The sequence below is a fragment of the Nelumbo nucifera genome, chromosome 6, assembly GCF_055504915.1.
Source record: "Nelumbo nucifera cultivar China Antique chromosome 6, China Antique-T2T, whole genome shotgun sequence".
In the NCBI taxonomy this organism is placed as follows: Eukaryota; Viridiplantae; Streptophyta; class Magnoliopsida; order Proteales; family Nelumbonaceae; genus Nelumbo; species Nelumbo nucifera.
Genome location: NC_142654.1, coordinates 35,230,908 through 35,257,626, shown reverse-complemented (window position 1 = coordinate 35,257,626; position 26,719 = coordinate 35,230,908). Strand labels below are relative to the sequence as shown.

At 40.3% G+C, this 26,719-nt stretch overlaps 1 protein-coding gene across 1 annotated transcript; it reads right to left on the bottom strand.

Moving 5' to 3' along the window:
• Positions 1-884: 884 nt before the first annotated feature.
• Positions 885-26,719, bottom strand: LOC104606478 (acetylornithine deacetylase-like). The gene is made up of 10 exons (XM_010271700.3): positions 26,020-26,719; positions 25,458-25,702; positions 25,232-25,340; positions 23,615-23,753; positions 23,394-23,451; positions 23,258-23,275; positions 17,033-17,155; positions 16,676-16,832; positions 16,562-16,595; positions 885-1,479 (listed from the first exon to the last, which is right to left on the bottom strand). Exons 1-10 carry the CDS (start codon positions 26,350-26,352, stop codon positions 1,370-1,372), a joined length of 1,326 nt encoding a protein of 441 aa, XP_010270002.1. The 5' UTR covers positions 26,353-26,719; the 3' UTR covers positions 885-1,369.

Sequence of the window (26,719 nt, the reverse complement as noted above, 5' to 3'; positions counted from 1 at the left end):
TACCTCCTCCTTGAACAGACTATATATCCCAATTGATGAAATTGTCGCATGGTTTTTACCTCGTCTCTGTGTTACTGTGTTTTGGGTGAGGGGATAGGGGCCGGGGGGATGATGTATAGAAGCTGTATGCACTCATGTTCCATGGCCAATGGTGACTGAAATGTTGAATACCCAAGCACATCATATCCTCTACAAAAGTAAACCTGAAGAACTTACTGAAGTGCAGTTGCAAGTGAGATTGATTCTAATTTTCTATAGAACTGCCCTTTGTGGGAATTCGGATTAACTGAACGCTTTAGCTGCTCACCAGGCCACGTCAGTATTAAATTTAAATGCCCCCACTATAAAAGATATGGGCCCCATGGCGTAAAACACACAGCCCGCCGAACAGCTAAACTTTGCTCCCTTTGGGGATACTGTATAAATGTCCTTTTGGGAGGGCTTTCAGGATGCCGCTTATGGCGTTCTGAGCTGGGCCTCTCATGAGAACACCAGAAAGTGTGCAAGTGTATTGTATTTGGTAAAAATCTAGCTCGTTCTGACTTCTGAGCTGGGACTTCACATGAGAACTCCAGAAGCTATATTTGGTAAAAATCTACAACACCCAAACCACTGCTCAAATATGAAGCTACCATGAGTAGTTTCTCCAGAACACCGGTGCTTAGCCACTGCAGCTCAATTAAGTGATTAACACGGCACCCCAAACGGGCTCTAAGCCCCGGTTAGCATGGGGACTTGGAGAGTGCTTCTATTTTAGCAAATATGCTCATATCCTAAAGTTGAAAACATTCTCTCGCTGTGATGTGAAGTTCGCTGACAATCAAACTTAGATTGCTATTGGTAAGGACTAAGGACATGAAATTTAGGATATCTCTTCAGGCAAATTATAAATAAAGAGGTTTATTTGACTATTAATACTGGCATGGCATCTTCAAGAAAAAGGTCTAATACTTGAGTCATGACAACATTTGGATAAATTCCATTTGAGTTGGGGATATAATCACAATCACAAAGCCTTTCCGGACTCCAGACTGAAATATCAACTTGGCTGAAACAATAGATGAACTCTTGCTCTAGTTTCACAATGACAAATTGACAACCAAGCTACTAACTGAACTTGCTGAACACAACATGGTCTTTAATGGAAAACTTCACTCCTAGCAGATAAAACCAATTAAAAGGCTCATTTGGATTCCCAAGTTGAGAACCAGGTCCACTAGTAAATCCTTGGGAAAACCTGAACTTGCAGCCATTCAGGAGATGCCTACGCCCGGAAAAGGAAAAGAAAATTGTATCACACTAGAGTTATTTTACCAGCTAATTACTGAGATCTCGTTGCCTAGGAAGAACCTTCGGGGGATCAATGCCTTTAATTGTCATCTTCCAATTGCGAAATGATGCTTGTAAACACTTCAAAACCTTGGCACATATCTGAGAGAAGGCAATATTCATTCTTTGCATGGTATGTGGCCATCAAGCCTGCATGCAGCCAAAATAAGTATCAAGTCTTCATCAGTTAAAGGAAATTTAGCTTGAAAAAACATCACGATAAAAGGCATGCGTGTTTTTTATAAATAAATATGTAACAATAACCTAGTGAATCTGGGATATTATTTACAGAATAATTAGTGATGCTGTTTTTGGAAAAAAAAAGGATGGCGATTTGGCCACAAACTATTTTTGAATAAACAGGGCACTCCCAACTAAAAAGTATGTTTTAAAAGAAGGTAACTACTTCGTGCACTAATCCTTCAGTTGTAAACAGGCATACCCCCTTCCAACAAGAGATGTGCCCCATTATGGGATTTATCAAATAAGCACTGATTAAAAAAGGCATTGTACATTTTCAACCAATGCATAATGGCTCTCAAAAAAAGTCCCCCAAAATTCCCATCTTACTTGATGAAATGCCCAGCAATGTTCTACCATAAGTACCATAACAACATCAAGTGCCTATTTAGCAATTCTTCTCTCCTTTTCCCCCATTTCTAGTTATCAATGAATACAGGAACATTTCTCAAATAGATCAATAGCATGATTATGGAAAGGGAAGAGTAGAAGTCGTTCTTGGAAACCTTACCTTGATTTTTTTTTTTTTTTTGCTACAACTACTTTGATTATTGGTTGTTCCCTATTTTCTTTTCTCCTTCACTTTGTTTGCTGCTATGATAGTTATTGGCTGTGATTTCTAACTCTTTTTTGAATAAAGATCTGGATTTGAATTTGTAGTATTGAAATCAAGTCAACACTAAATAAGCCACCATTTTTGTTGAGTCGTTTGGCCTAAGGCATGCCAGTCAGCCCACTTAAACAATAATTTCTTTCTCACATTACCCTAATAATAATTCTCAATTGTTCCCAAAAGCTTCCTTGTCATCACAAATCCTAGACTGACCAAAACTCCCTTTTATATTAAAATGAGTATGTATAACCCATTTTGAGTCGATCCTAAGTGTATGGAGTGTATACATATTTTATTCAAATATGCTTGTCACTTTCTTCTCTAAATATCAGACAGAAGTTGTCGTTGGATCATTTGCTATTCTGATTTGTAGTTTTAATAGTTTGTAGTTATCATGTAATTACATAATAGTCATGAAAGTCATGTTTCACATTATAGAATATACATTTATTTATTTTTGTTGGCTAAAGGACACCTAAGTGTTACATAGACATCAACTTGCATTGCCAGACCAAAATGCCTATGTATCACCTGACCTTAATTATAGTTTTCTTTCTAAATTACAACATTAACTCTTGAAAAAGCCCTGGCTGCTGCCACACAATATGATAGCATAACTTCAATAAAGTTAAATAAAGAAATGCTAATTAAAGTGCCAATTTTTAATGCAAAACCACTAAAAGACAAAATTATCAGATATGGATGAAAAGCAAGTCTCATCTCCTGTTCATCTCTATTTCCTCTTCTTTCCCTTCTTTTCTTTCTCTTTATCTTCTTTTTGTTTGATAAATAACTCTAGCTTTTATTAGAAAAATATCAATATATACAAACAGTACAAGCATCTGGGCTAGTTCCTAAGCCAAATGTAGGGAAGCAAAAGCTGAAATTGGTGATGAGAGCATCCTAGAAGAGGAGGCTAGGAGTAAACGAATACGGGCCATGACTGAAAGTTTCTTTGAGAACTTGAAGAGAGAGGAAATGGAGAAAGGAAATTATTGTGAGGTGGAAGAGAGTGGGTTTAAGCCTGTTAACCTTAGTACAGATTCAGGGGGTGATTATGAGGAGCAGGGAGAAAGAAAGAGTGGATCTGGGCCAAGTGAATCAGTGGCTGAATTCATGGAAAAAATGGGGTGTAAAAGTACAAGATTCATTGACATGAAAGTCTACTTAAGGAAAGATATGGAGGGGAGGCAAGGCAAGAAAAAGGAAAATGAGTGAAGTGGAAAGATTGAAAAGAGATGTCGAGGGGGATTAAATTTGTGGCAGGAATGAAGATTGTGAGTTGGAATTATGAGGTTTAGGGAGGGTGAGGAAAAGATCTATTATCAGAGAGGTTCTTAAAAAGGAAAATCTGGATATTGTTTTAATTCAAGAACCAAAAGTGATGAACTTTGACAATAGATGGTCTAGAAGTGTTTGGATAGCCAGGGGATTAAATTGAGCAATGTCCCCAACATGGGGAGCCTCAGGAGGTATTCTGACAATGTGGAATAGTGAATCTTTGGTTGGAATTGAAGAGTTGGTGGGTAACTTCACAGTTTCATCAAATTTAGGCAAGTGCCAGATGGATCTGAATGGGTATTGGCAAATGTTTATGAGCCTAATGGATATCGGGAAAGAAATAAGCTCTAGGAAGAATTGGAAGATATTAAGGTTTTGTGGGATGGACCTTGGTTCCTAGGGGGACATTAATGTGATAAGATTCTTAAAAGAAACCAACAATCCAAGACGGAGAACAATTTTCAGTACGAGGAGATTTAACCAATTCATTGATGCCTTCGCACTTAAGGAACTGCCTCTTTCCTATAGCAAATTTGCATGGTCTAACTTACAGGCTGACCCTATATGCTCCAAATTGGACAGTTTTTTTTTTTTTTTTTGTTATGATAGGAAACAGTAACTTTCACTAAAAAATTTAAAACAAGACATTACAACTCAAGAATTCCAAAGCCAGAAGGCTGAACAAAATTCACAACCATTGTTACAAAGCTGCCCAGAAAAGTTTACTCCTATTTGATCCTTGTTTGGCTAGAGCATCAGCCAGACCATTTGCTGTTCTTCAACTTCCAATGAGACTTTATTCCTTCCCATTTCACCCTTGGATTACTTTCCTCCCACCAATCCTTACCATTGATTGGGAGGATCACTGGAGCACTCTAGTTTCTAGAGCCTTGCCAAGAGTGACATCAGATCATTGGCCAATTTCCAAATCTGAGGAGGATGTGGGGGTAGAGGCCCAACTCCTTTTAGATTTGAAAAGATGTGGTTGTGCTCTAGTGGATTTATTGAGAGAAATAAAGAATGGTGGGAGGAAAGTAATCCAAGGGTGAAATGGGAAGGACTGAAGTGTCATTGGACGTTGAAGGAACTTAAAGGCAAAGTCAAATTATTGATCAGATGCTAATTGCCAATGAATGTGTAGAGGATATGAAGAGAATAGGGAAGAAAGGGTTTGTTTGCAAATTGGATCTGGAAAAGGCATATAGCTTAGTTGATTGGAGTTTCTTGTTGGAGGTCATGGAAAGTTTTAGGTTTGGTGAGAGATGGTGTAAATGGATAATGGGATGTGTTAATACTTGCCATTACTCAATCTTGGTTAGTGGGACAGTTGTTGATCATTTTCCAGCCTTGATTGTATATGTATTTGGGAGACTCCTTGATAGGGAAGATTCTAGAAGATTAATAAGGGGATGACGAGACTCGCTCGTCGTCTCTGCTCTCTGCCTCCAACTCTCACTACTCTCTCTCACTCTCAATCTCACCACTCACCCTCCATCTCCCTAGTATCTATCCTCTCCCCTTTCACTCTCACTACCCTCACTTAGCACCTCCTTTGTATTGGTTTAGCCCTATTAACCAAACCCTAATCTTAACCTCTCTCTCTCACTTAGCACCACTACCACCACCATCCACTGCTCCGACCACCCATTTGGCATTGTTTCCCCACTATTCATCATCACTCTAGTCACCTATTTGGCATTGTTCCCCACCACCCCAAATCTAGACCCCATCAACATACTTGTGATGTAAACCCAACCCAGGCAAGCAAGCACTAGCGTATATATGTATATATATATATCGCTTTCAATCTCTATGTTTAAAACCCTAAAAAGGAAGGACAAGAAGAAATAGTTGATGGACAGGGACGACCATAGAGATTTAGACATCCCTTCAGTTCAAAAAGAGATGATTGTGTATAGAAGGGGCATAGTTGTCAAGGCGACAAGGCGCCCTTGGAGGCTCGCCTCGCCCAGTCACCAAGCAGTTTTGCATACTATGTAATAAAATACTTTTATATTGTTATTTTTTTGAGATTATAATTATAAAATAGACATTATAAAAGAAAAATATTCACTTTTGAGTTTATAAACTAATTTCTTTTTATTATTTTCTTATTTGTTAGGGTTTAATCAGCACAAGCATTGCTAACTGCTGTATTGAATCCTCAATGACTTCAAAATCTGAACCAATAAGAGAACTTAAAATTTTGCCTAATCAACACATCTCTTCTTTTCTTTTCTTCTTTTCCTATAACAAAAATAGGGGTTCAGCCCCTATATTTTTGAATTTTCTTTACTTTCTTCTTTTTCTTCTCATAAATATCTTGATTTTCTAGACTTAAACATGAAGTTTATAATTTTCTTATGAAAATTATGGATAATTATTAAAGAAAGTTGGCTATGGAACCTAGGGAACTACCCTAGGATATGTGATTTTTACTTAAAAAAATCCATTGCCTAGGCGACTAGGCAACAAGATGCCACCCTGTCACCTAGCCTCGCCTTGGCGCCTTGAAAACTATGAGAAGGGGCTTGGAGGATGGAGAGCTTCGTTCAAGTGGAGAGCTGGAAAAAAGAACTTGAGTTGGAGAAGAACAAAAAATTCTCTTGGAGGAATCGAGAAATAGAGGAGAAATGATTCTAAAAATCAAATAGGCTAACAAAGCAATTTTTTTTTTTTTTTGGGGGGGGGGTGTCAAAGGTAGTAGGGTGGTTCAAAGGATTCGTGGATGGAGTGATGCTTACAAGAAAAACTGAGGGTTGGAGAAATGAACAAATAAGAGAAGGAAAGAAATTTATTGTTGAAGTTAGAAGAAATGAAAAGGGTTGGTTCATCACACTTGTAGAAAACTTCGGCCAAGGGAGAAGACAGAGGATATGCCGTCTAGAAGGCAAGGATAAACAGGGGTGGAAGATGATGGCAGGAATGTTAGAAAAATTTTTGGAAAGACAACTGAAGCTGATGAAACCAGAATGTCCAAAAAGCAGTTGATAAGAAAGAAGAAACAGAGGAAAGTGTTAAGAAGGTAAGTGAAAGGAAAGAAGAAGACACTTTGTTGGTTTTCACTCTATTGGCTCCAAAACTCATTTGGGGGGGCAGGGGGCAAAAAGGTAGATTGGGGAAGAAAAAAGGTGATTTTGATAGAAAAGAGAATAACTAATTGGAATGACATCCTGGACTTGATCATGGAGAAGCCCAACTAAAGGAAAAACCAAAGATACTCCCCTTTGATGAGTGAAAGAGAATAGTGGATGTGGGGGAGATCAAAGAGGAGATGGTGATGTTCGTCTCAAACTTCGAACAAATTATTCTTGAGAATCAGGCACCTTCTTGTAATGAAAAGGAGTTCCTTGAGGAAAGCTTAGTTGTTAAGATCTGGGATTGCCATTCAACCTCTGGCAGGAAGATGTCTTTAGGAAAATTGTAGAGGTTTGTGGGGGAGTGCTAAAGGCTTATTACTCAAAGGATCCCCGTGCAGCTTCACTAAAGATTCTAGGAACATGACCAAAACTCATCCCACGATCCATCGAAATATTCACAAATGAAAGATGGAGAGGAGTGTGGTTGGCAAAGGCAGCTGAAGTGACACTCTGGTTAGAAGGAACAAAGGAGGAAGAAGGTGCTGAGCTGGTAAGTAATACTCCACGTGGGTCTCACTAGTTCACGCAAGGAAGGCTCGAGAAAGGAAAAATCAATTTGAACTCTAAAAAGATAGAAACCACAACGTCGTTGGGTGGGCTTCCATTTAAGGATAATTTTTTAAATAATTTTGAACCCAATCTTGCAACTTCAAAACCGTCCTACGCGCAAACCTTAAGGTTAAGCACATCAAAAGACGATCAATCACTTATTAAAAAGGGGAAATTGAAAGATCTGTGTCAAAACTGAACTGAAACAGATCGGACTGACCCAAAAGCAAGGCCGAGTGTCTTTTTTTTAGCTCATCGATGAGGGACAATACTTTCCATCTTTCATCGTCCCCATTGACTATCCCAAAGCTTTGCTTTGTGGGAAGAACATTTGTCTCCCATAAAGCAGGTCGAACCTATACCAAGGTTATCCCAAAGCTCTCCTCAGCGTCTAAGAAGCCATTGAAACCAAAAGGTAAGTAACTTGTGTGGGTTCAATGTCAAGTAGAAAACTCAACCACCCCAAAGAAGCCCAATCTGCACTACAATAGGGAACACCTAGACGATTCAGATTTTGAGGAAGAAACGGACTCGAAGGACCTCAGATTTGCAGAAGAAGAAGAGGTTGACCAACCTTCAAGCATTGGAAGTATCGACACTACAAAAGGCTACAAACACTTTGGACATTGACCAGTTGGGTCTTGAGTTGCTCTTTGAGGAAACCTCTGCTACGGAAACTCTCGAGTTGAAGGATTTGGAGGAAGAAAAAGGAACCGTTTCTTTTGGGGGAAATCTGGATGTGCTATTGAGAGAACAGAACATAGAAATAATCCAAAAACAAGTAAAGAAGGCCCGTAATTGGGGCAACGAGCTTCAAAACAAGTCAGATGTAAATACATGTGAGAAACAGATCAAGTTGGATGTACAGGTCGAATCTTGAAAAGAGCATAACCCTCCAAAGCTTGGTCTTGGGTAGGAACTTGTCACTAAACCTCAAGGAATACCCTCACCACCCTCTATTTTTTTTTCATCCCCTTTGTTGTTCACAACATTTTTCCCGTTTGCCTTGTACTAATTCTCTCTGTGTTGGCTTTGCAGATCCAATCATTTCTCCTATTCCTGTTGAGTGGGCCGACTTGTGTTTAGTTTATTTCCTTTTAAATTAAGATGTTGTTGGGCCTTGGGCCCATTAGTCTTTATTTTTTAAAGAGTTGTAATTACTTGGTTGAGTTGCCGCCCTACTTAGGGCATCTTTGTAATATCTCATACTTGAGTTAATTATAAATAGAATGAGGGGCTGGCGGCTAGGGTTAAGTCAATCTATCCTAGTCGACCTTCTCCTCTTTTCTTCCCTTTCCTTTGTCTCTTGCTGAAATCCCCAACTTTCTACTCTTCCTTTCACAAGAAGCTTGGCCGAAATCAGCACATAAGGTTTTCTACTTGGTATCAGAGCGGGTTGAAGGTTCTTGAAGAGATTCGTTCTTGCAGCCCTAGATCGGCCGACTACATGGAGATTTAAGAGGCTGATCGAAGCTTTCAGGTAAGCCCAGTTTTTGGATTTTCTTGGTGGATCTGTATGCCCTATAGCTGGTCTAGGGTTTCTCATCAGAATCAAGAAAAACTGGAGAAAGGGGAAGAGTCCTGATTTTGTTGGACTCTTCAATTTTGACCTAGGTAGTGGCGCCCTATTTTTTTAGGGTTCCTCTGGGTTTTTTGTAAAGGGCGAGTCAAGTTCCATGTGGTTTGGAGGCCTCTAGAGAGGGCGGTTGCTCCTTCTCTCTCTTCTCCCCATCCCACCGAAAAGGAATCTTTCGTGGGAAGAAAGTCCAGAACACCAAAGGAGTGTCGTTGGTTCCAGAAGGTATTCTGTTTATTCTTGTTGCATTTTTTAGCTGTTTTCTGTACCTCTTTGAGACACATGGAGGGACACAGAATTGAATATAAGCCCGGGAATGAAATGGGACCAGTGGAAGGAGGTGTTGGAGACCCCTTCGGAGCCGGAACCATTACTACAGTTAGGTTGGATGGTACAAATTACTTGGAATGGTCCCAATCTACAAAGATGGCCATTGGGGCTCGTGGAAAATTGGGGTATATTACTGGTGAAGAGGTAAAACCCGAAACTGGCAATTCCCGGTGGGTGTAAGAAAATTATATGGTAATGACATGGTTGTGTAATTTTATGTTGCCACATATAAGTAAAAACTTTTTATGGGCAAACACTGCTAAGGAGATATGGGATGGGGTGGCAGAGACCTATTCACAGAAGGAGAATGTTGCTAGGGCTTATCAATTAAGAAATCAGATTATTGCTACTAGGCAGGGAGATAGATCAGTTGCAGCTTATTTTTCAGTCCTTAAGACCCTATGGCAGAAGATTGATCATCTAGAGACCTTTGCTTGGGAAACCACCAAGGATGCAGCTACCTATCAAAGACACTTAGAGAAGTATAGGGTGTTCGAATTCCTTGCTGGCCTTAACCCTGAGTATGACATTGCACGACAGCATCTTCTTTCCAGGGACAGTGTCACTCTCTCCCAAGCATATGCATTCGTGTCAGGGGAGGAGTGCAGTAGGGATGTAATGATGAAGAATCTCATGACAATGAGAACAAGAAGGAAGACAAAAGGGACTTAGTCTGTGACTACTGTAAGAAACCGAAGCATACAAGAGATACTTGCTAGAAACTTCACCCACATCTTGTGCCAACCAGATTGAAGAATAAGAAAGGAAATGCACATATGACAGTTACTGGTGACACTCCGGCCCCTCCTACTACAGCTGCCTTAGAGTCTGTTGCAGCTGCTGCAGTAAGGGCCGAGCTTGAGAGGTTTGGGTTACTTCTGAATCAGAGGGATACAGCTAGTTCCAATTCAGCCGCAACAGGACAACAAGGTACAGGTAGCACAAGTGGAACTCACTCTACCTCCCTTGCCCACACAGGTAGTCTACATGTCACTGCAAACTATGTTTTTGCTTCAAGTAAGGAGAGATCTCCTTGGATTATAGACTCTGGAGCCTCAGAGCACATGACCCATTGCTCCACCATTTTCTCCTCTTACCAGCTCAGTTCTGGCAGAGATAGGGTCTCTACAGAGCCTCAGAGCACATGACCCATTGCTCCACCATTTTCTCCTCTTACCAGCTCAGTTCTGGCAGAGATAGGGTCTCTACAGCTGATGGATCCCATGTTCCTATTGTTGGGAAGGGATCTGTCAAGATTAATGATTCCATTTGTTAATCCTCTGTCCTCTATGTCCCTAGATTGAGCACCAACTTGTTATCTGTTAGTAGTTTGACTAAGAATCTGAGCTGCTCAGTAATTTTTTCTCTTGGACATTGTATTTAGCAGGATTCAAAGAGGACGATTGGGAGTGGTCGTGAAGTGAATGGAATCTACCTCCTGGATACTCTTCCAATTCACCAAAGTCATCATGTTTGCAAGGGCAGTGAGTCAAAACTTGTGGATCAGATTATACTTTGGCATAATCGTCTAGGCCATTTGTCTTTTTCTTTTTGAAGTTCTTTGTTTCCAAAACTATTTGAGTCTGAGTCTGTCAAGTTTGAAGTGTGAAGGTTGTGAACTTGGAAAGCATTGTAGACACTCTTTTAAACCGAGTAATAAAAGATGTTCTTCTCTTTTTGATGTTATTCATTCGGATGTGTGGGGCCCTTATCATGTTCCCTCTATGGGCGGCTATCGCTATTTTCTCCTGTTTGTGGATGATTTCTCTCGATATTCCTGGATTTACTTGATGAAATCACGTGATGAGGTACCATCCTTGGTGAGACAATTCCATCAGATGGTATTAACACAGTTTGGAACTAGAATCAAGATGTTCAGATCTAACAATGCTAGGGAATATTTTGAGAGACATCTTGCCTCATATCTGTTGGAGTATGGTGTTGTCCATCGGAGTAGTTGTTCCTACAGTCCACAGCAGAATGGTGTTGCAGAGAGAAAGAACAGACACATTGTTGAGACGGCAAGAAGCATGATGATCACAGCGACAGTTCCGGTTCGTTTTTGGGGTGATGCTGTTCTCACGGCAGTATATCTGATTAATAGGATGCCTTCTCGTATACTTGGATTCAGCACTCCATTCAGCCTTCTTTTTCCTCAGGGGGAGATGTTTCATATTCCTCTAAGGGTGTTTGGGTGTGTCTGCTTTGCGCATATTCTTAGTCCTTACCGTTCGAAGCTTGATCCCAAGGCAAAGAAATGTGTCTTCCTTGGATATGCAGAGAATCAGAAAGGGTACCGCTGCTATGATCCAGTCTCTGGGAACCGGTTTGTTACTATGGACATCACTTTTTTCGAATCTACATACTTCTTCTCAAGGAATCCTTCTCAGGGGGAGTGTTTTGGGGAAGTAAGTCAGCAGTCTACCCCTCTCCCAGTTCCAATTCTTGTGCCTACTACTATGCTTGACAACCATTCGATGTCACCTACCTTGCCCCCCCCCTTTGCGTTCCGTCTCACAGTATTACTCACGGCAGAGACTTCATAAGGAGGTTGATTCCACTACAGCAGAACTCACACCACTTCCTGTCGATCCCTTGGAGACTCCAAATTCGGCTGATACAGATCCAGGTGTTCCTCTTGATCCCTCTACTATTTCAGTTCCCATTGGTCCCACTAACACTGTTACAGATAACCTTGATCTCCTTATTGCTCTTAGAAAAGGGAAGAGGAAGTGCATGCTCATTGCATATCACAATACTTATCCTACAGTGGATTTTCTCCTTCCTACCGTGCTTTTCTCTCTTCTCTTGATTCCGTGTCTATACCCAAGGGTGTTAGTGAGGCTCTCTCCAAACCTGAGTGAAAGGCAGCTATGCAAGAAGAGATGGAGGCTTTGATTAAGAATCAGACATGGGAGATTGTGGACCTACCAGAAGGCAAGGAGACAGTTGGATGCAAATGGGTTTACACAGTAAAGTATAAGGCAGATGGAAGCATAGAGAGGTACAAGGCAAGACTTGTTGCAAAAGGATACACACAGACCTATGGCATTGATTATCTAGAGACTTTTGCACCAGTTGCAAAGATGACCTCTGTTCGGATGCACCAGTTGCACCGGTTTCAACTGGATGTGAAGAATGCTTTCCTAAATGGGGATTTGCAAGAAGAGGTGTATATGGATCTTCCAGCTGGTTTTTATGATAATGCTAAAGAGGGAAAGGTATGCAAGCTGAAAAAGTCACTATATGGCTTGAAACAATCCCCTAGAGCATGGTTCGACAAATTCAAAAAGGCCCTGATTGTTTTTGGCTACACTCAAACTCAATCTGATCACACCTTGTTTGTGAAGCGCAGGGGATCCTTGGTGTCAATCCTAATTGTTAATGTGGATGATATTGTTGTCACTGGGAATGATCTGAGTGAGATTGATAGTCTGAAGAGGAACCTGCATAAGGAATTTGAGATCAAGGACCTTGGAGAACTGAGATACTTCTTAGGCATTGAAGTTGCAAGATCGAAACATGGAATTTTTCTCTCAAAGGAAGTATGTCTTGGACCTTCTCCAAGAAACAGGGAAACTTGGAACAAAGGCAACTAGCACCCCCATTGATCAGAACCACAGAATCAGTGCATCAGAAGGTGAACCAGTAAAGGACCTTGGGAGGTACCAAAGACTTGTGGGTCGGCTACTATACTTGTGCATGACAAGATCGGACATCTCCTATGCAGTAAGTGTAGTGAGCCAATACATGCATGCTCCACGAGACCAGCACTGGAAGGCAATTGACAGGATCCTTGCTTATCTGAAGGGACATCCAAGCAGAGGCATATTGTTTACTGATCATGGACAGCTCAAACTAGAGACCTATACAGATGCGGACTGGGCAGGATGCCTCGATGACAGAAGATCAACTTTAGGAGTGTGCACCCTAGTTGGGGGCAACCTAGTCTCATGGAAGAGAAAAACAAACAGTTGTGGCAAGATCAAGTGCAGAAGCCGAATATAGGGCCATGGCACATGGAGTTTTAGAACTTCTCTAGATTCGTTCTCTATTGGAAGAAATCGGTGTTCAGGCAGAAGAACCTATGATGCTATACTGCGATAACCAGGCAGCAATTAATATTGCTCATAATCCAGTCCAGCATGACCGAACTAAGCACATTGAAGTAGATAGACATTTTATCAGAGAAAGGGTAACTTCTGGAGAAGTTTGTCTTCTATACATTTCTTCTGATCTGCAGCTTGTTGATGTCCTCACAAAAGGCGTTGCAAAGAATAAGCTGGAGCATGATCTACGCAAGTTGGGGATGTATGACATCTACTCCCAACTTGAGGGGGAGTGTTGAGTGGGCCGACTTGTGTTTAGTTTATTTCCATTTAAATTAAGATGTTGTTGGGCCTTGGGCCCATTAGTCTTTATTTTTTAAAGAGTTGTAATTACTTAGGTTGAGTTGCCGCCCTACTTAGAGCATCTTTGTAATATCTCATACTTAAGTTAATTATAAATAGAATGAGGGGCTGGCGGCTAGGATTAAGTCAATCTATCCTAGTCAACCTTCTCCTCTTTTCTTCCCTTTCCTTTGTCTTTTGCTGAAATCCCCAACTTTCTACTCTTCCTTTCACAAGAAGCTTGGTCGAAATCAGCACATAAGGTTTTCTACTATTCCAACTACGAACAATGACTTGAATGCCTCTGAAAAAGTGGACGGGGATAGTTTAGTGGCAAGCGAAGAGAAGGAAATAATGGATCTAGTTTTAGAAAATCTAAATACCTTGATTGCTCTTGAGGAAAAAGTAGAGAACCGGTGGAATGTTAGGCTATGGAAAAATCTCAGGGTGGGCAACAACCAGGGAACCAAATTGTTGGAGAAACAACCACCAAATCCTCTCAAAGCAGGGGTAAAAGAACAAAAGAAGGCAAAAAAGAAAATGCCAATTTGAAAGTCTATGTGAGGAAAGAAGGGGGAGGGGTGAAGTAGAAAGATTAACCGGCGGTGTCTCATATGACAAAATTGAGAATCGAAAGAGGGCAAGAAAGGGAGGGAAATTTTAAGAGGGTGAAGAGGTGACAGGGGTCCTTTCTAACAAATTTTAGATGAAGATAATTTGCTGGAATGTAAGAGGCCTAGGGAGTGCAAAAAAGAGGAGACTGGTTAGAAATGTACTGAGGAAAGAGAAAGCAAATGTAGTGTTGTTCCAAGAAACAAAACTTTCAAAGGCAGACAGAAAATGGATAAGGAATATTTGGGGTTGTAGGGTATTGAGTTGGACATTTGCCTCATCTTGGGAAGCCTCCAGAGGGATACTTACAATGTGGAAAAATGAAGAATTGGAAAGCCAAGAGAAACTCATTGGGCAATATTTACTCTCGGTAAAGTTCAAAACGGGAAGTGATAGCAGGACATGGGTCTTAACAAATGTATATGGCCCTAATTCTTATAGAGAAAAAGACCTTTTTTGGGAGGAATTAGCTGTAATTAGGGGTCCGTGGGTTGGCTTGGTGTGTGGGAGGTGATTTCAATGTCATTAGATACACTAGTGAAACAAACAACCCTAGTCAAGGTATAACCACAAGCATGAGGAAATCCAATACTTTGGTGGAATCTTTGGAACTAAAAGAACCACCCCTGTTGCAAGCTACCTTTACTTGGTCTAATTTCCAGGAGAATCCAGTGTGCTCTAAGTTGGACAGGTTCCTTTTTTTCAATAGATTAGGAGGACCTTTGGGGTAGCCTAGTCCTGAAAACACTTCCTAGAGTGACCTCAGACCATTGTCCTCTTTGTCTTTTTGAGAAGTACTAGAGGGGCCCTACTCCCTTTAGGTTTGAAAATATGTGGCTAGAAGATTCAAAATTTATTGATAAAGTTAAAGAATGGTAGTCAAAAAGTGGGATCAATTTGGGGAACAAGGAATTCAACTTCACTAGGAAATTAAAGTTTCTCAAAGGAAGAATAAAAGAGTGGAACAAGCAAGAATTTGGAAGATTAGAGGATTTAAAAGAAAGATTTACAAAAAGGATTGAAGAGATCAATCTTAAGGAGTCTCAAAGAGAATGTATGGCAAAGAAAAGATCATAAAGGTACTAAAGGTGGAATTAGAGGACTTCATTAGAAAAGAAGAAATTTTTTGGAGACAAAAATCAAGATGTAAGTGGCTCTTAGAAGAGGATGGCAACACAAAATTTTTCCAGTCTCTGGCAAATGGAAGAAGAAGAAAGAACTTAACCTCAAGTATTGAGGTTGCAAGACAGGCTTATAGCAGGGAGGAGGAAATTGTTAAGATTTTTGTGGACCACTTTGAAGCAATCTTTTCCACCTTAGGAAGGAAAAATGGAGAAAGCTTGGATCTGGATTGGGACAGGATACCTGAAACTCACTCAACTCTTTTAGAAAGGAATTTTAATCTGGAAGAGATCCATGAAGCAATACTTTCAATGGAAAGATCAAAAGCTCCAGGCCCGGATGGATTCTCATTGGCTTTTTTACCAAGAATGTTGGGAAGTCATAAAAGATGATTTGTTGGAGATCTTTAAGGAATTTTTTGGAAAAGGAGAAATCTCACTAGGAGCAAATGCAATGTTCATTGCTTTGATTCCTAAAATAAAATAAGCAAAAATCCCAAAGGACTTTAGGCCCATCAGTTTCATAGGAAGCTTATATAAAATCATTGCCAAAGTCCTAACTGGAAGGTTGAAATCTTGCCAAAAGCCTACCTTTAGTGATTTCCCAATATCTAGGAGCCTTTGTGGATGGGAGGCAAATAGTGGATCAAATTCTGGTGGCATATGAGTGTGTGGAAGAAAAGAGGATGAAAGCAAGAAAGGGTTTGATTTGTAAATTAGACCTAGAAAAAGCTTATGACACGGTGGACTGGAGTTCCCTTCTTGGATTGTTAGAGAAGATAGATTTGGGGGAAAGATGGAGGAATTGGATTAGAGGTTGTATTAGCTCAGTACATTTACCCATTTTAATAAATGGAGTTGCTAGAGATTTCTTTTCTTCACAGCTAAAAGAGGTTTGAGATAGGAAGACTCCTTATCCCCTTTCTTGTTCACCCTAATTGCTTAAGTCCTAAGCAGAATGATCATCAAGGCTGATTTGGATAACCTGATCAGGGGATGGAGGGTAGGAAGAAATGAGGTGGTGATGTCCCATTTACATTTGCAGATGACATAATAATTTTTTGTGAAGACTGTAATGAGGAGAAAATAAGGAAACTAGGGGATTTAGTCAATGATTTTTAAAGGATCTCAAGTCTAAAGGTTAATCAGGATAAGAGTTGTGTGGCAGGAATCAATTTGGAAGAGGGTAGCATTCAGCTATGGGCACAAATCCTAGGTTGTGAGGTGAAAGAGTGGCACCTAAATTACCTTGGCCTACTGTTGGGAGGAAACCCAAGAGCATAGAGTTTCTGGAAACCAGTCCTAGAAAGATTTTGTATAATCCAATAAAACATAACCCAAGCTCCATATTTTGTAAGAAATAGTAAAAGTTATCATACCATAGCCTGAAGTTTGAACATCGAAGCCTTCATCCTAGAAGATAAAAACAAAGTTAGAAATAACTTAGTTGACAAGAATTCCAGAAGGCTTTCTACTAAGAGATGGAAATAAACCTGCAATTGTCGAATCAATGGTAAGCTGCCAGTGATTGAATAGGGTTTTACATATCCAACCACATCTTCAGTTGCTTTACATAACACGTGAAAGCCACGAGAATCAAGATTACAGGCAACTCCAGACATCATTGCCTCATCAAAACTAATTGTAAGTCTGGAGAAAAGTGAATATATAATCTTGTGAGTGAAAGAAAAATAGATGGAAATACAGTAACAAGCCTATAGCACTCTCTTCTAACCTGACAAATGAAGTCCAAGAAAAATTTAACGTCCAATAGCCAGGGCTATTGGAGCAGTTTAAAACTGTAAAATAGTCTTTCAATCTGAACATGAATGAGAAGAAAATAAACATACCTTCCCCTGAGATTCTCTTCTGGAAGTACATATTTTGATACTGGCCCTCGAGTATCTAGTTTCTCTATGTTGGCATTGATATCATCTACATATTCCTGTACTTTCTTCATAACATCTGTTATGCTGGAATAGATAGAAAAGGAATCAGAAGGTTTTCATCTTTTTAATTATTAATCTATAGATATGATCCAGGCAATATGGTTCATTGTAGATTTACAGTTTTTTGCTCTAAACCATTGTACTCATTCCCCTTTTATTATTGTTAGTGGTGTTAGTGAAGGGGTATTTCGGTCTTTGTACTTGTTGAGAATGTTGATGTGTACTGTTATGTTAGTTCGAGTGCCTCTTACTTAAATAAGGGCACTTAAGTCTTTTCCAATAAGTTAATAATATAATAACAGGTCTGGCCGAATCAAGGGATAACTTTTTCTCTAATTCAAACCAGACCTTCTCTCTTTTCTTCCTTCTTCTTTCTTCTTTCCTCTCCTACTTCTTGCTGTTTACTTTACTTTATAGTCAACGAACAAGACAGAATTCTAGGACAGGTCGAACTTCAACATGGTATCAGAGCAACATTAAACAAATCAGACTTGCTAGAATTCTGTTTTCTGCGCATTCGAACTAGGGTTTCTCTTGGGTTTCTCAGTTGTGAGTTGGAGACTGGGAAAAGGGCTGAAAAGGAGTGATCGCCCTCTTCCCTTGGAGGTTCCTATGCCTCCGGTTGTGTTGTTGGTGATTGGTTGCTGTGGTTTCTAAGCCCTAATTAGGGCTGGTACGTGTGGTGCAGTGGTGTCTCATTCCTTCATGTGGTTGGCCTTTAGGCGATGAGGTAAAGTTTTTTTATGCATATTTTCTGTTATGGAATACATGAGAGGTGTAGTACAGTTCGTATGATGGGTTTTCAGATTGCAGTATGCTAGGGTTTATTCTGGTTTGTGTGTGATTCGAAGGGCAATAGTGTCTACTTAATGGTGAAACTTCCGGTAGCTGTGGATTTGGGTTTGTGGTGTTACAAGTGTGGTTTTCAGCATTTAATATTGCTGAAATCAGTGTGCAGATTTCAGTGAGTAGGGTTTGTGGTGTTGCAGTTTTCAGCATTTAATATTGCTGAAATCAGTGTGCAGATTTCGGTGAGTAGGGTTTGTGGTGCTGCAGTTTTCAGCATTTATTATTGTTGAAATCAGTGTGCAGATTTCGGTGAAGTGTCTGTGTGTAGTGTGTAGTGTGTAGTGCTCAGAATTCAGTGATAAGGGAGTTCGGCAATGGCAGATAACAGTGATAGTAAACCTAGTGTCATGATATCTACTGACTACCTGAATGTCCAAATGACCTCCATTAAACTGAATGGAGAGAATTATGTCCCTTGGGCCAAGTCTGTAGAGGTTTTTCTGAAGGCGAAGAAGAAAGTGAAGCACATAAGAAAGGAGAAACCCCCCGCTAATTCTCAGGAGTATGAAGACTGGGAACAGGAAGATGCACAGATCATCACATGGTTGTGGAATAGTATGGAACCCAGAATCAGTGTGAACTTCATGTTTCTTGACACAGCCAAAGAGGTGTGGGATCATGCTAAGAAACTGTATTCAGGTCAGGATAATACCACTAGGGTATATTAACTGTATCAGGAATACTTCAATTTGCAATAGGGAAATCAGAGCCTTGAGGAGTACTATGCCAGTGTGAGAAATATCCGTAATGAGTTAAATATCTATCATCCTCTCACTTCTGATGTCAAAGTTCAATAGCAACAGCGAGAGCAGCTTGATGTGACACGGTTTCTGGTGGGGCTGAAGTCTGAGTATGAACCAGTACGAGCCCAGATACTAGGGGGATCTGCTCTTCCATCTTTAGAGGAGGTGTTTGCTCGTCTTCGGAGGGCTTCCATTGGATCTATGGATTCTAATGTCTCAGATAAATCAGCATTTGCAATGTCGAGAGGTCGAGGTGGCAGAAGTGGGGCTCGAGGAGCCCAGCCTGGCAGGAGTGGTAGTGGTGGATCTACACATATCCGTGGTGGTGGTCGTACTGGAGGCAGAGGTTCAGGGGGAGCTCGTGGTAGAGGACGTGGCTCGGGTCCACGGAAGTGTACTCATTGTGGTTTGGATAGACATACTATTAACTACTGCTATGACTTACATGGTCCTCCCTCGACGTGGGCCAACCATGCCATGACTAGTGACACCAGTTTCAGCTCTAGATAGGAGAACCAGTCAGCTGACCCGATGCCTTCTACTCCCTCAGATGGTCCAGGCAAGGAGATGATGAGTGTTCCTCGGGATGAGTATAAAATATTTGTTCAATCCAAGTCGCAGCAGAACACAACTACCTTTGCACACTCAGGTATGGCTTGTTTGGCATCCACACCCAACCCCTGGATTATTGACTCTGGAGCCTCCGATCACATGACGGGAACTCAAGGTATGTTTTCATCTCTCACTCATTGCTCAACATCACAATCTGTTACCCTTGCTAATGGCTCCACATCATCTATTTGTGGTGTTGGTAATGTTGACCTAGACCCTGTATCCCTATCCTCTATTTTATATGTACCTAAGCTTCTATTTAATCTTATGTCTGTTAGTAAGCTGACCAAGTCCCTTAAGTGCTCCATCACATTTTACCCCTCTATGTGTGTTTTTCAGGATCTCAAGACGGGGATGAAGATTGGTGGAGGGCATGAAGCCGATGGGCAGTATTATCTTGATGGTGGTGGAAGAACGTCAACGGCCCTTCAGTCATCCATTTCTCCTCTCCAGTGGCATTGTAAATTTGGTTATCCTTCGCTGAAAGTGTTGCAGTCCTTAGTCCCTTCATTGAGTCAACTTTCTGTTTTAGATTGTGAGTCATGTCAATTTGGGAAACACCATCGTGTTCCCTTTCGTTCTAGGGTCGATAACCGTGTGTCGAGTCTTTTTTTTTAATTCATTCAGATGTTTGGGGTCCTTATAAAGTGATGTCATATAATGGATACAGATATTTTGTTATTTTTGTTGATGACTGTTCAAGGATGACGTGGCTCTATTTAATGAAAGAAAGAAGTGAATTATTTACCATCTTCCAAAAATTTTATGCTGAGATCCGCAATCAATTTGGCGTTCACATCAAAATTTTCCGTTCTGATAATGGTCGTAAATACTTGTCTTCATCTTTTCAAGAATACTTGGACCAACATGGCGTTATACACCAAACTTCATGTACCTACACTCCACAACAAAATGGGGTTGCTGAGAGAAAGAACCAACATCTTGTAGAAACGGCACGCTCCCTTATGCACCACATGAATGTTCCCAAAACCTTTTGGAGCGATGCAATGCTCACCTCTTGTTTCTTAATTAATCGGATGCCCACGTCTATTCTTGATGGTCGTTCTCCTTTAAGTGTCTTATTTCCCAACATGTCTCCGTTTCCGCTTTCTCCTCGGGTATTTGGGTGTGTCTGCTTTGTTCATAATCTGGGTCCCGGGACTGACAAGTTAGATGCACGTTCCCTGAAGTGTATCTTCCTTGGCTATTCCCGAACTTAGAAAGGGTACAAGTGTTATCATCCCAATTCTCGTCGTTCCTTGGTATGTGCTGATGTTACATTCTTCAAGTCTACTTCGTTCTTCGTGGGGTCTGGTGATGCTGCTTCCTCCACATCACCACCTCCTCTTCCTCTTCCTGTGGCTGATCCACCTCCTCTGGTTCCAGTCATGCCTACGTCCTTGCCTCCAGTGCCACCGCCTGTTGACCGTCCACCCATCCGTCACGTGTATACACATCGCCCGCGTGTACCGGCTGCGGCTCCTCCGGCTTCATCACCGTCAACAGATCCAGCTCTAGCTCCGACACCAGCCACCAACCTAGATCTTCCTATTGCCTTCCGAAAAGGTAAACGTACCTGCACCCTTCACCCTATTTCCAATTTTGTTTCACTTCCTCACCTCTCTGCCTCCCATCGCCAGTTCATCTCTTTGTTATCCTCCGTGGTTGTTCCTAAGGATGTCCAGGAAGCCCTTACCTCTCCAGAGTGGTGCTGTGCTATGGAAGAAGAGCTCTCTGCAATGCATCATAATCACACTTGGGACCTCACTGCTCTTCCCCCTAGGAAGCAGGCTGTCGGTTGTAAGTGGGTGTATAGTGTTAAGTACTTGCCAGATGGTTGTGTTGAGCGCCTGAAGGCGTGGCTAGTTGCCAAAGGGTACTCCCAAACCCATGGCATTGACTACACAGAGACATTCTCCCCGGTTGCTAAGATAGGGTCAGTTTGTGTCGTCATCTCCCTTGCAGCTATGTATGATTGGCCTCTACATCAGCTGGATATCAAAAATGCCTTTTTGCATGGTGATTTGCTCGAGGAGGTCTACATGGAGCAACCACCAAGGTTTGTCGCTCAGGGGGAGGATGGTAAGGTATGCAGACTTAAGAAGACTATATATGGACTTAAACAATCCCCTCGAGCATGGTTTGGTAGGTTCAGTGAGGTGGTCAAGAAATTTGGTATGAAACAGTGCCAAGTTGATCACTCTGTCTTCAGTCTTGACTCTTCGGCAGACAAAATAATATTGGTGGTGTATGTGGATGATATCGTTGTGACTGGGAATGATAAAATGGGCATTGACAGATTGAAGGCATTCCTACAGGAACACTTTCAGACAAAGGACCTTAGCAAGTTGAAATACTTTTTAGGCATAGAGGTAGCAAGATCTAAGCATGGCATTAATTTGTGTCAGAGGAAGTATGTGCTTGATTTATTGGAAGAAACAGGGTTGTTGGGTACTAAACCGACTGAGACACCTATGGAAACAAATACGAGGCTAAGCAGTGATATAGGTGAAGTATTTGAAGACCCTGGCAGATACTGACGACTTATAGGCAAACTAAACTATCTAACCATTACTCGGCCAGATATTTCATTTGCGGTTAGTGTGGTGAGTCAGTTCATATAGAAACCTTTGGTCCCACATTGAAATGCAGTGCTAAGGATTGTGAGGTATCTGAAAGGAGCTCCTGGTCGTGGTTTGCTGTACAGGAGTGGTGGAAAACTGGTAGTAGAAGGGTACACCGATGCTGATTGGGCAAGTTCTATGTCTGATAGACGATCTACCACAGGCTATTGCACCTTTCTGGGGGGTAACCTGGTAACGTGGAAAAGTAAGAAGCAAACAGTTGTGGCAAGAAGCAGTGCAAAAGCAGAATATAGGGCCATGGCACATACTGCTTGTGAATTAGTGTGGCTAAGGAACCTTCTACAGGAGATAAGATATGACATCAGTACTCCAATGAAGCTCTATTGTGACAATCAGGCAGCGGTTCATATCTCTTCCAATCTGATGTTTCATGAAAGAACCAAGCACATCGAAGTTGACTGTCATTTTGTGAAAGAGAAAGTGCTGAATGGAGTGATAGAAACTGCATATGTTAGTACGAGAAACCAGTGGGCAGACTTGTTTACAAAAGGTTTGAGTCGGGGGAGAGTGGACTACATATGTAACAAGCTGGGATTATATAATATATACTCACCAGCTTGAGGGGGAGTGTTAGTGGTGTTAGTGAAGGGGTATTTCGGTCTTTGTACTTGTTGAGAATGTTGATGTGTAGTTATGTTAGTTTGAGTGCCTCTTACTTAAATAAGGGCACTTAAGTCTTTTCCAATAAGTTAATAATATAATAGCAGGTCTGGCCGAATCAAGGGATAACTTTTTCTCTAATTCGAACCAGACCTTCTCTCTTTTCTTCCTTCTTCTTTCTTCTTTCCTCTCCTACTTCTTGCTGTTTACTTTACTTTACAGTCAACGAACAAGACAGAATTCTAGGGCAGGTCGAACTTCAACAATTATTTAATCATGTTTTTCATTGTTAATCTGAGGTTCTTGGCATATTGTCATTTGACTTTCTTTACAACATATAATCCCTATCTAAAATCCATTCCTGTGTCAAAGTGTGCCTTTTTGTTCAATGTACTTTAAGGCCGTGTTTGGTTTGAAGGAAAAAGTAGAGAAAGGAAGGGAAACCTACACAAGGATTGTAAAGGTTCCCCTACCTATTCCTTCAAACCAAACATAGCCTAAGAGAAAAGGGTGAGGATTAAAACCAAATCAAAAGTTTCAGGAAGTAAATTACTCAATTATTTCTTTTGTTTATTTTTCTCAACCACTATTTTTTTACTTTCATTTTATTATTTAATCATCTGGTGTATACACATCTTTGTAAAAGGGAGGTGCAGGGGGGGGCGTAAGCTACTTACTTGTAGAAAGGAGTTAACCTGCAACAAAAAAAAAAAAGAAGTCATATAGTCAGGCTTCAGATTTCTTCAGTGGAATTGGAAATGCAATTTACAGTTTTTGTGCATGTATCTTCATTTTGTTGTTGAAAGGACAGACCTGACATCTCCACAAATTGTACACTCATATGGAATCTGATTGACACCCCCTCCAGGATCTGTAACATTTCAAAAAATATTGGAAAAATAGAGTACATGAGGTTCTCCACACCAGCCGATACCAAGAAAACTGATTCCTTTTTCTTTTTTTCTGACACCTAAAGATAATAGTTTCCAAATGCTAACATGAACATGTTATTGTATAATAGGCTCATAACTTACAGCTCCATTGAGTTGGTTTCATGGTTGATGGTGTTGCAAATCCATAGAGCTGTTCCTTGGGATGCTGAGGGAAGTCCCTGTAGAACCGTAGTTGAATCTCTTTAAGTGCTTCCATAGCTAGCTCCAAAGGATTTATAGCCTACACACCATAGGCCTTCTTAGTTCTTAACATGGATTTCAGAAAACTAAATTCTTTTTTTCTTTTACCCTTTATGACTTTTAACTAAAAATGTCCTTATAGATCACTCAAACACATGATTTAGATGGGGGAGGCACAGAGTTTCTTCTGTGTGAATGGAAATATTGAAGGTTCCCAAGTGAACAAACTATAAGATCCCATAATTTAGTTTACTTTACCTAGAGAATGTGTCAAGGTACCATTTTGGTTGAGTTTCAATTAATAGTTTCCACTACTTTTCTGCTATGTGGAGAGATCAAGCAGCCATGAATCAGAGAAGCTAGGCACTCAAGGGCAGAAGCAAACTAGATAAACTTAGGATACTTTTGTGCCTCACCTTGTGCCTTGCACCTTGGGTGAAAATTGCCCCTTGTGTTTTTTTTTTTTTTTTTTTTTTTTGCGCCTTGCACTTTTAAAACACTGCCATAAAAATAAAAGACTCAACATTTTTTTTCATTTTTGGTATTTTATTCTTAATTATGTCTAAAATATAAATATTGTGCTTCCAGTTTTACATAGATTGTATTTAGCACCTTCCAAACCTTTTTGGGGCAATATTGTTCCCTTCTCTTAATCAGTAACTATCAATTGTATCAACATATGGTATAAAAATAAGAAGAAAACTCCAGTTCTCAACACAAAAAGTAGAAGCCATGGAAGTTTGAGCCCAGACAAGCTTCTCTATTCACCAATGAAGGGCAATAGTGGCATATCTTGGCACTATTCTGCTTCCATCATCATCATATTCATGGCTGCTTCTTGAAATAAAATTTTATAATTCCAATTAATTTATTACATGAGTGATTTAATTTTTCAATTTTCAATACTTAATTGAAAAATATTACTTGTAATTAGCAAGTGCAAAAATTAAGTGTTATTTTTTTCACCTATGCAACTTTATCATTTTTTATAGTAATAGGCAAAAACATTGTTAAAAGAAAAGAAGATAAAGTCTACAACTTTAGTTTTTCTTCAACATGATAGTTAGATTATTGATGTGTTTCTCCTAAATATATAAATATGCATATCGTGAATATCTTTTGATGGGTGTATATAGTGTATATTTCCATGTGTTTGTGTTTCTATTCCTTTCCTGGGAGATGAGATCATAACCCTCACACCTGTCTTTTAAAACACCATACTATTATCAGAAAATGGCAATGGTTTTTGCTTTTGTTCTGTGACAATGTAACAAAGCAATTATACACCTTGTCTTTATGATAACATCAGGAGTTACTGAATTTATTGCTTGATGAAAAATAAGAACTGGATGGTTTGACCTTTTTTTCATGGCTCATGTTTAGAAGTGCAAAACAGAGTACACAGTTCAATTTCTATCCAACATTATATAGGCCGAGAATGTTGCTAACTGCTGAGTATAGACAACCAAAGAATTGATCAAAAAAAAAGTATAGACAACCAAAGATGAAATAAGGTACCTTGTGAGCTAGACCACTATGGAAAAGTTTCCCTGTTGTTCTAAGCTTCCAAGATACCATGCCACCAGTACCAATGCAAGGTTGTTTATCTGCAGTATCAATCCAAAACCTACATAGAGATAACAATGCACATGAATCATTATTAGACGAAATACCATAATATTAAACTTTTGATTCCATCTTTTCTCTTTTTCTAATTCTGGTAAAGGGAGTGTTTATTGCTTACAAAGGACCTTGTTTGAGCTTATTAAGCAACCCGTCTTTTACAATAGCATCAACACCGACCCCCAATATTGATGAGTTTTCTTCGTTCGCTATAAAGACCGCCACCACAGTTGACTTCAACTGCGGTTTTGTTTTCCCCAGCATCCGCATGAGTTCAGTTACAAGAGCCACATGCCCCAAACAATCAGTCGTTCCACGGCCACGAAGTTTGTCTCCATCAATGCTCAAAGAGAAAGGATCAAAATCCTGAAAACAGATGTTAAAAGTTCAATCCTGCTGTCTGATCAGCAGATAATTTACGTTATATGTTCATACTCCAAGAAATAAATCTGTCACTGATGTTGCAAAAAGAAAAAGAAAGCCATATTTCCCTTTATACACGAAGTATCTGTTAACAAGATGAAATAGGTAATTAAAAAAAAAAAGACAAAACCAGAAGCTTGAATCCAAGAAGAAACTTAAAAGGTTAATCATAGAAATAACAAAGGGCATAACTGAAGCATACTAAAGAGAAACCCAGAAAGAATCATGAAAGAAGAATAAAAAGAGAGAAGATAGCGAACCCAGTCATCAGGGTTGGCCGTGACAACGTCCATGTGACAGCCGACGAAGGACAGAATCTTCCCGGAAACGGTTCCCGGGTACTCGACGATAACGTTGCCTCTGCCTTGAACGTAAGTAACATGATTTACTATCAAGGGTCCTCCACCAGTAGTGGTGCTGTAAGGGAGGAGTGCATCCAAGACGTGCTTGGCCACCCTGTCCTCTTCTGGGATCAGCTCCGGTGGGTTGTTCTGAACGTATTTGGCCTCTCCGATGAGCTTAGAGAGGAGGGAGACGAACGAGTCTTTGTCGAGTTGACCCAGTACATCCTTCAAACCGGAAGAACCCATCATGGCCTCTGGGAAAAAGTTCTTTGGGAATTGCCTTGACAAGTTGAGATCAAATCCTCTGGATGGAAAGAACGATACTTATTCGAAGAGATGAAAAATACAAGTGGAATACAAGTGGGAACATTATATGGGGATTGGGGATATAATAAAATAATAAAATCATTAAATTGCACATTGGGTGCCATCAAACCATATGCTTTTGGCATCTGTATATATATACTAAATTATAATGATGCCACGAGATTTCTTCTTTTTTTTGGCAGAAGCCATGAGATTTCTTCATTACCCCCATTAGAGAATTCTCCTCTCATTTTAATCTTTCTTCCCATCTTACTAACTTACCTCATTACTCCCTTTTATTATAATGACC

Bases quoted from the DNA above. Each gene is read 5' to 3' on its own strand.
- LOC104606478 (XM_010271700.3), bottom strand. From the start codon at position 26,352: ATGATGGGTTCTTCCGGTTTGAAGGATGTACTGGGTCAACTCGACAAA. The intron at 16,833-17,032 runs GTATGTTTATTT...ACTTTTCTCCAG, and splicing joins GAAGAGAATCTCAGGGGAAG to ACTTACAATTAGTTTTGATG. The intron at 16,596-16,675 runs GTTTATTTCCAT...TTTATCTTCTAG, and splicing joins CATTGATTCGACAATTGCAG to GATGAAGGCTTCGATGTTCA.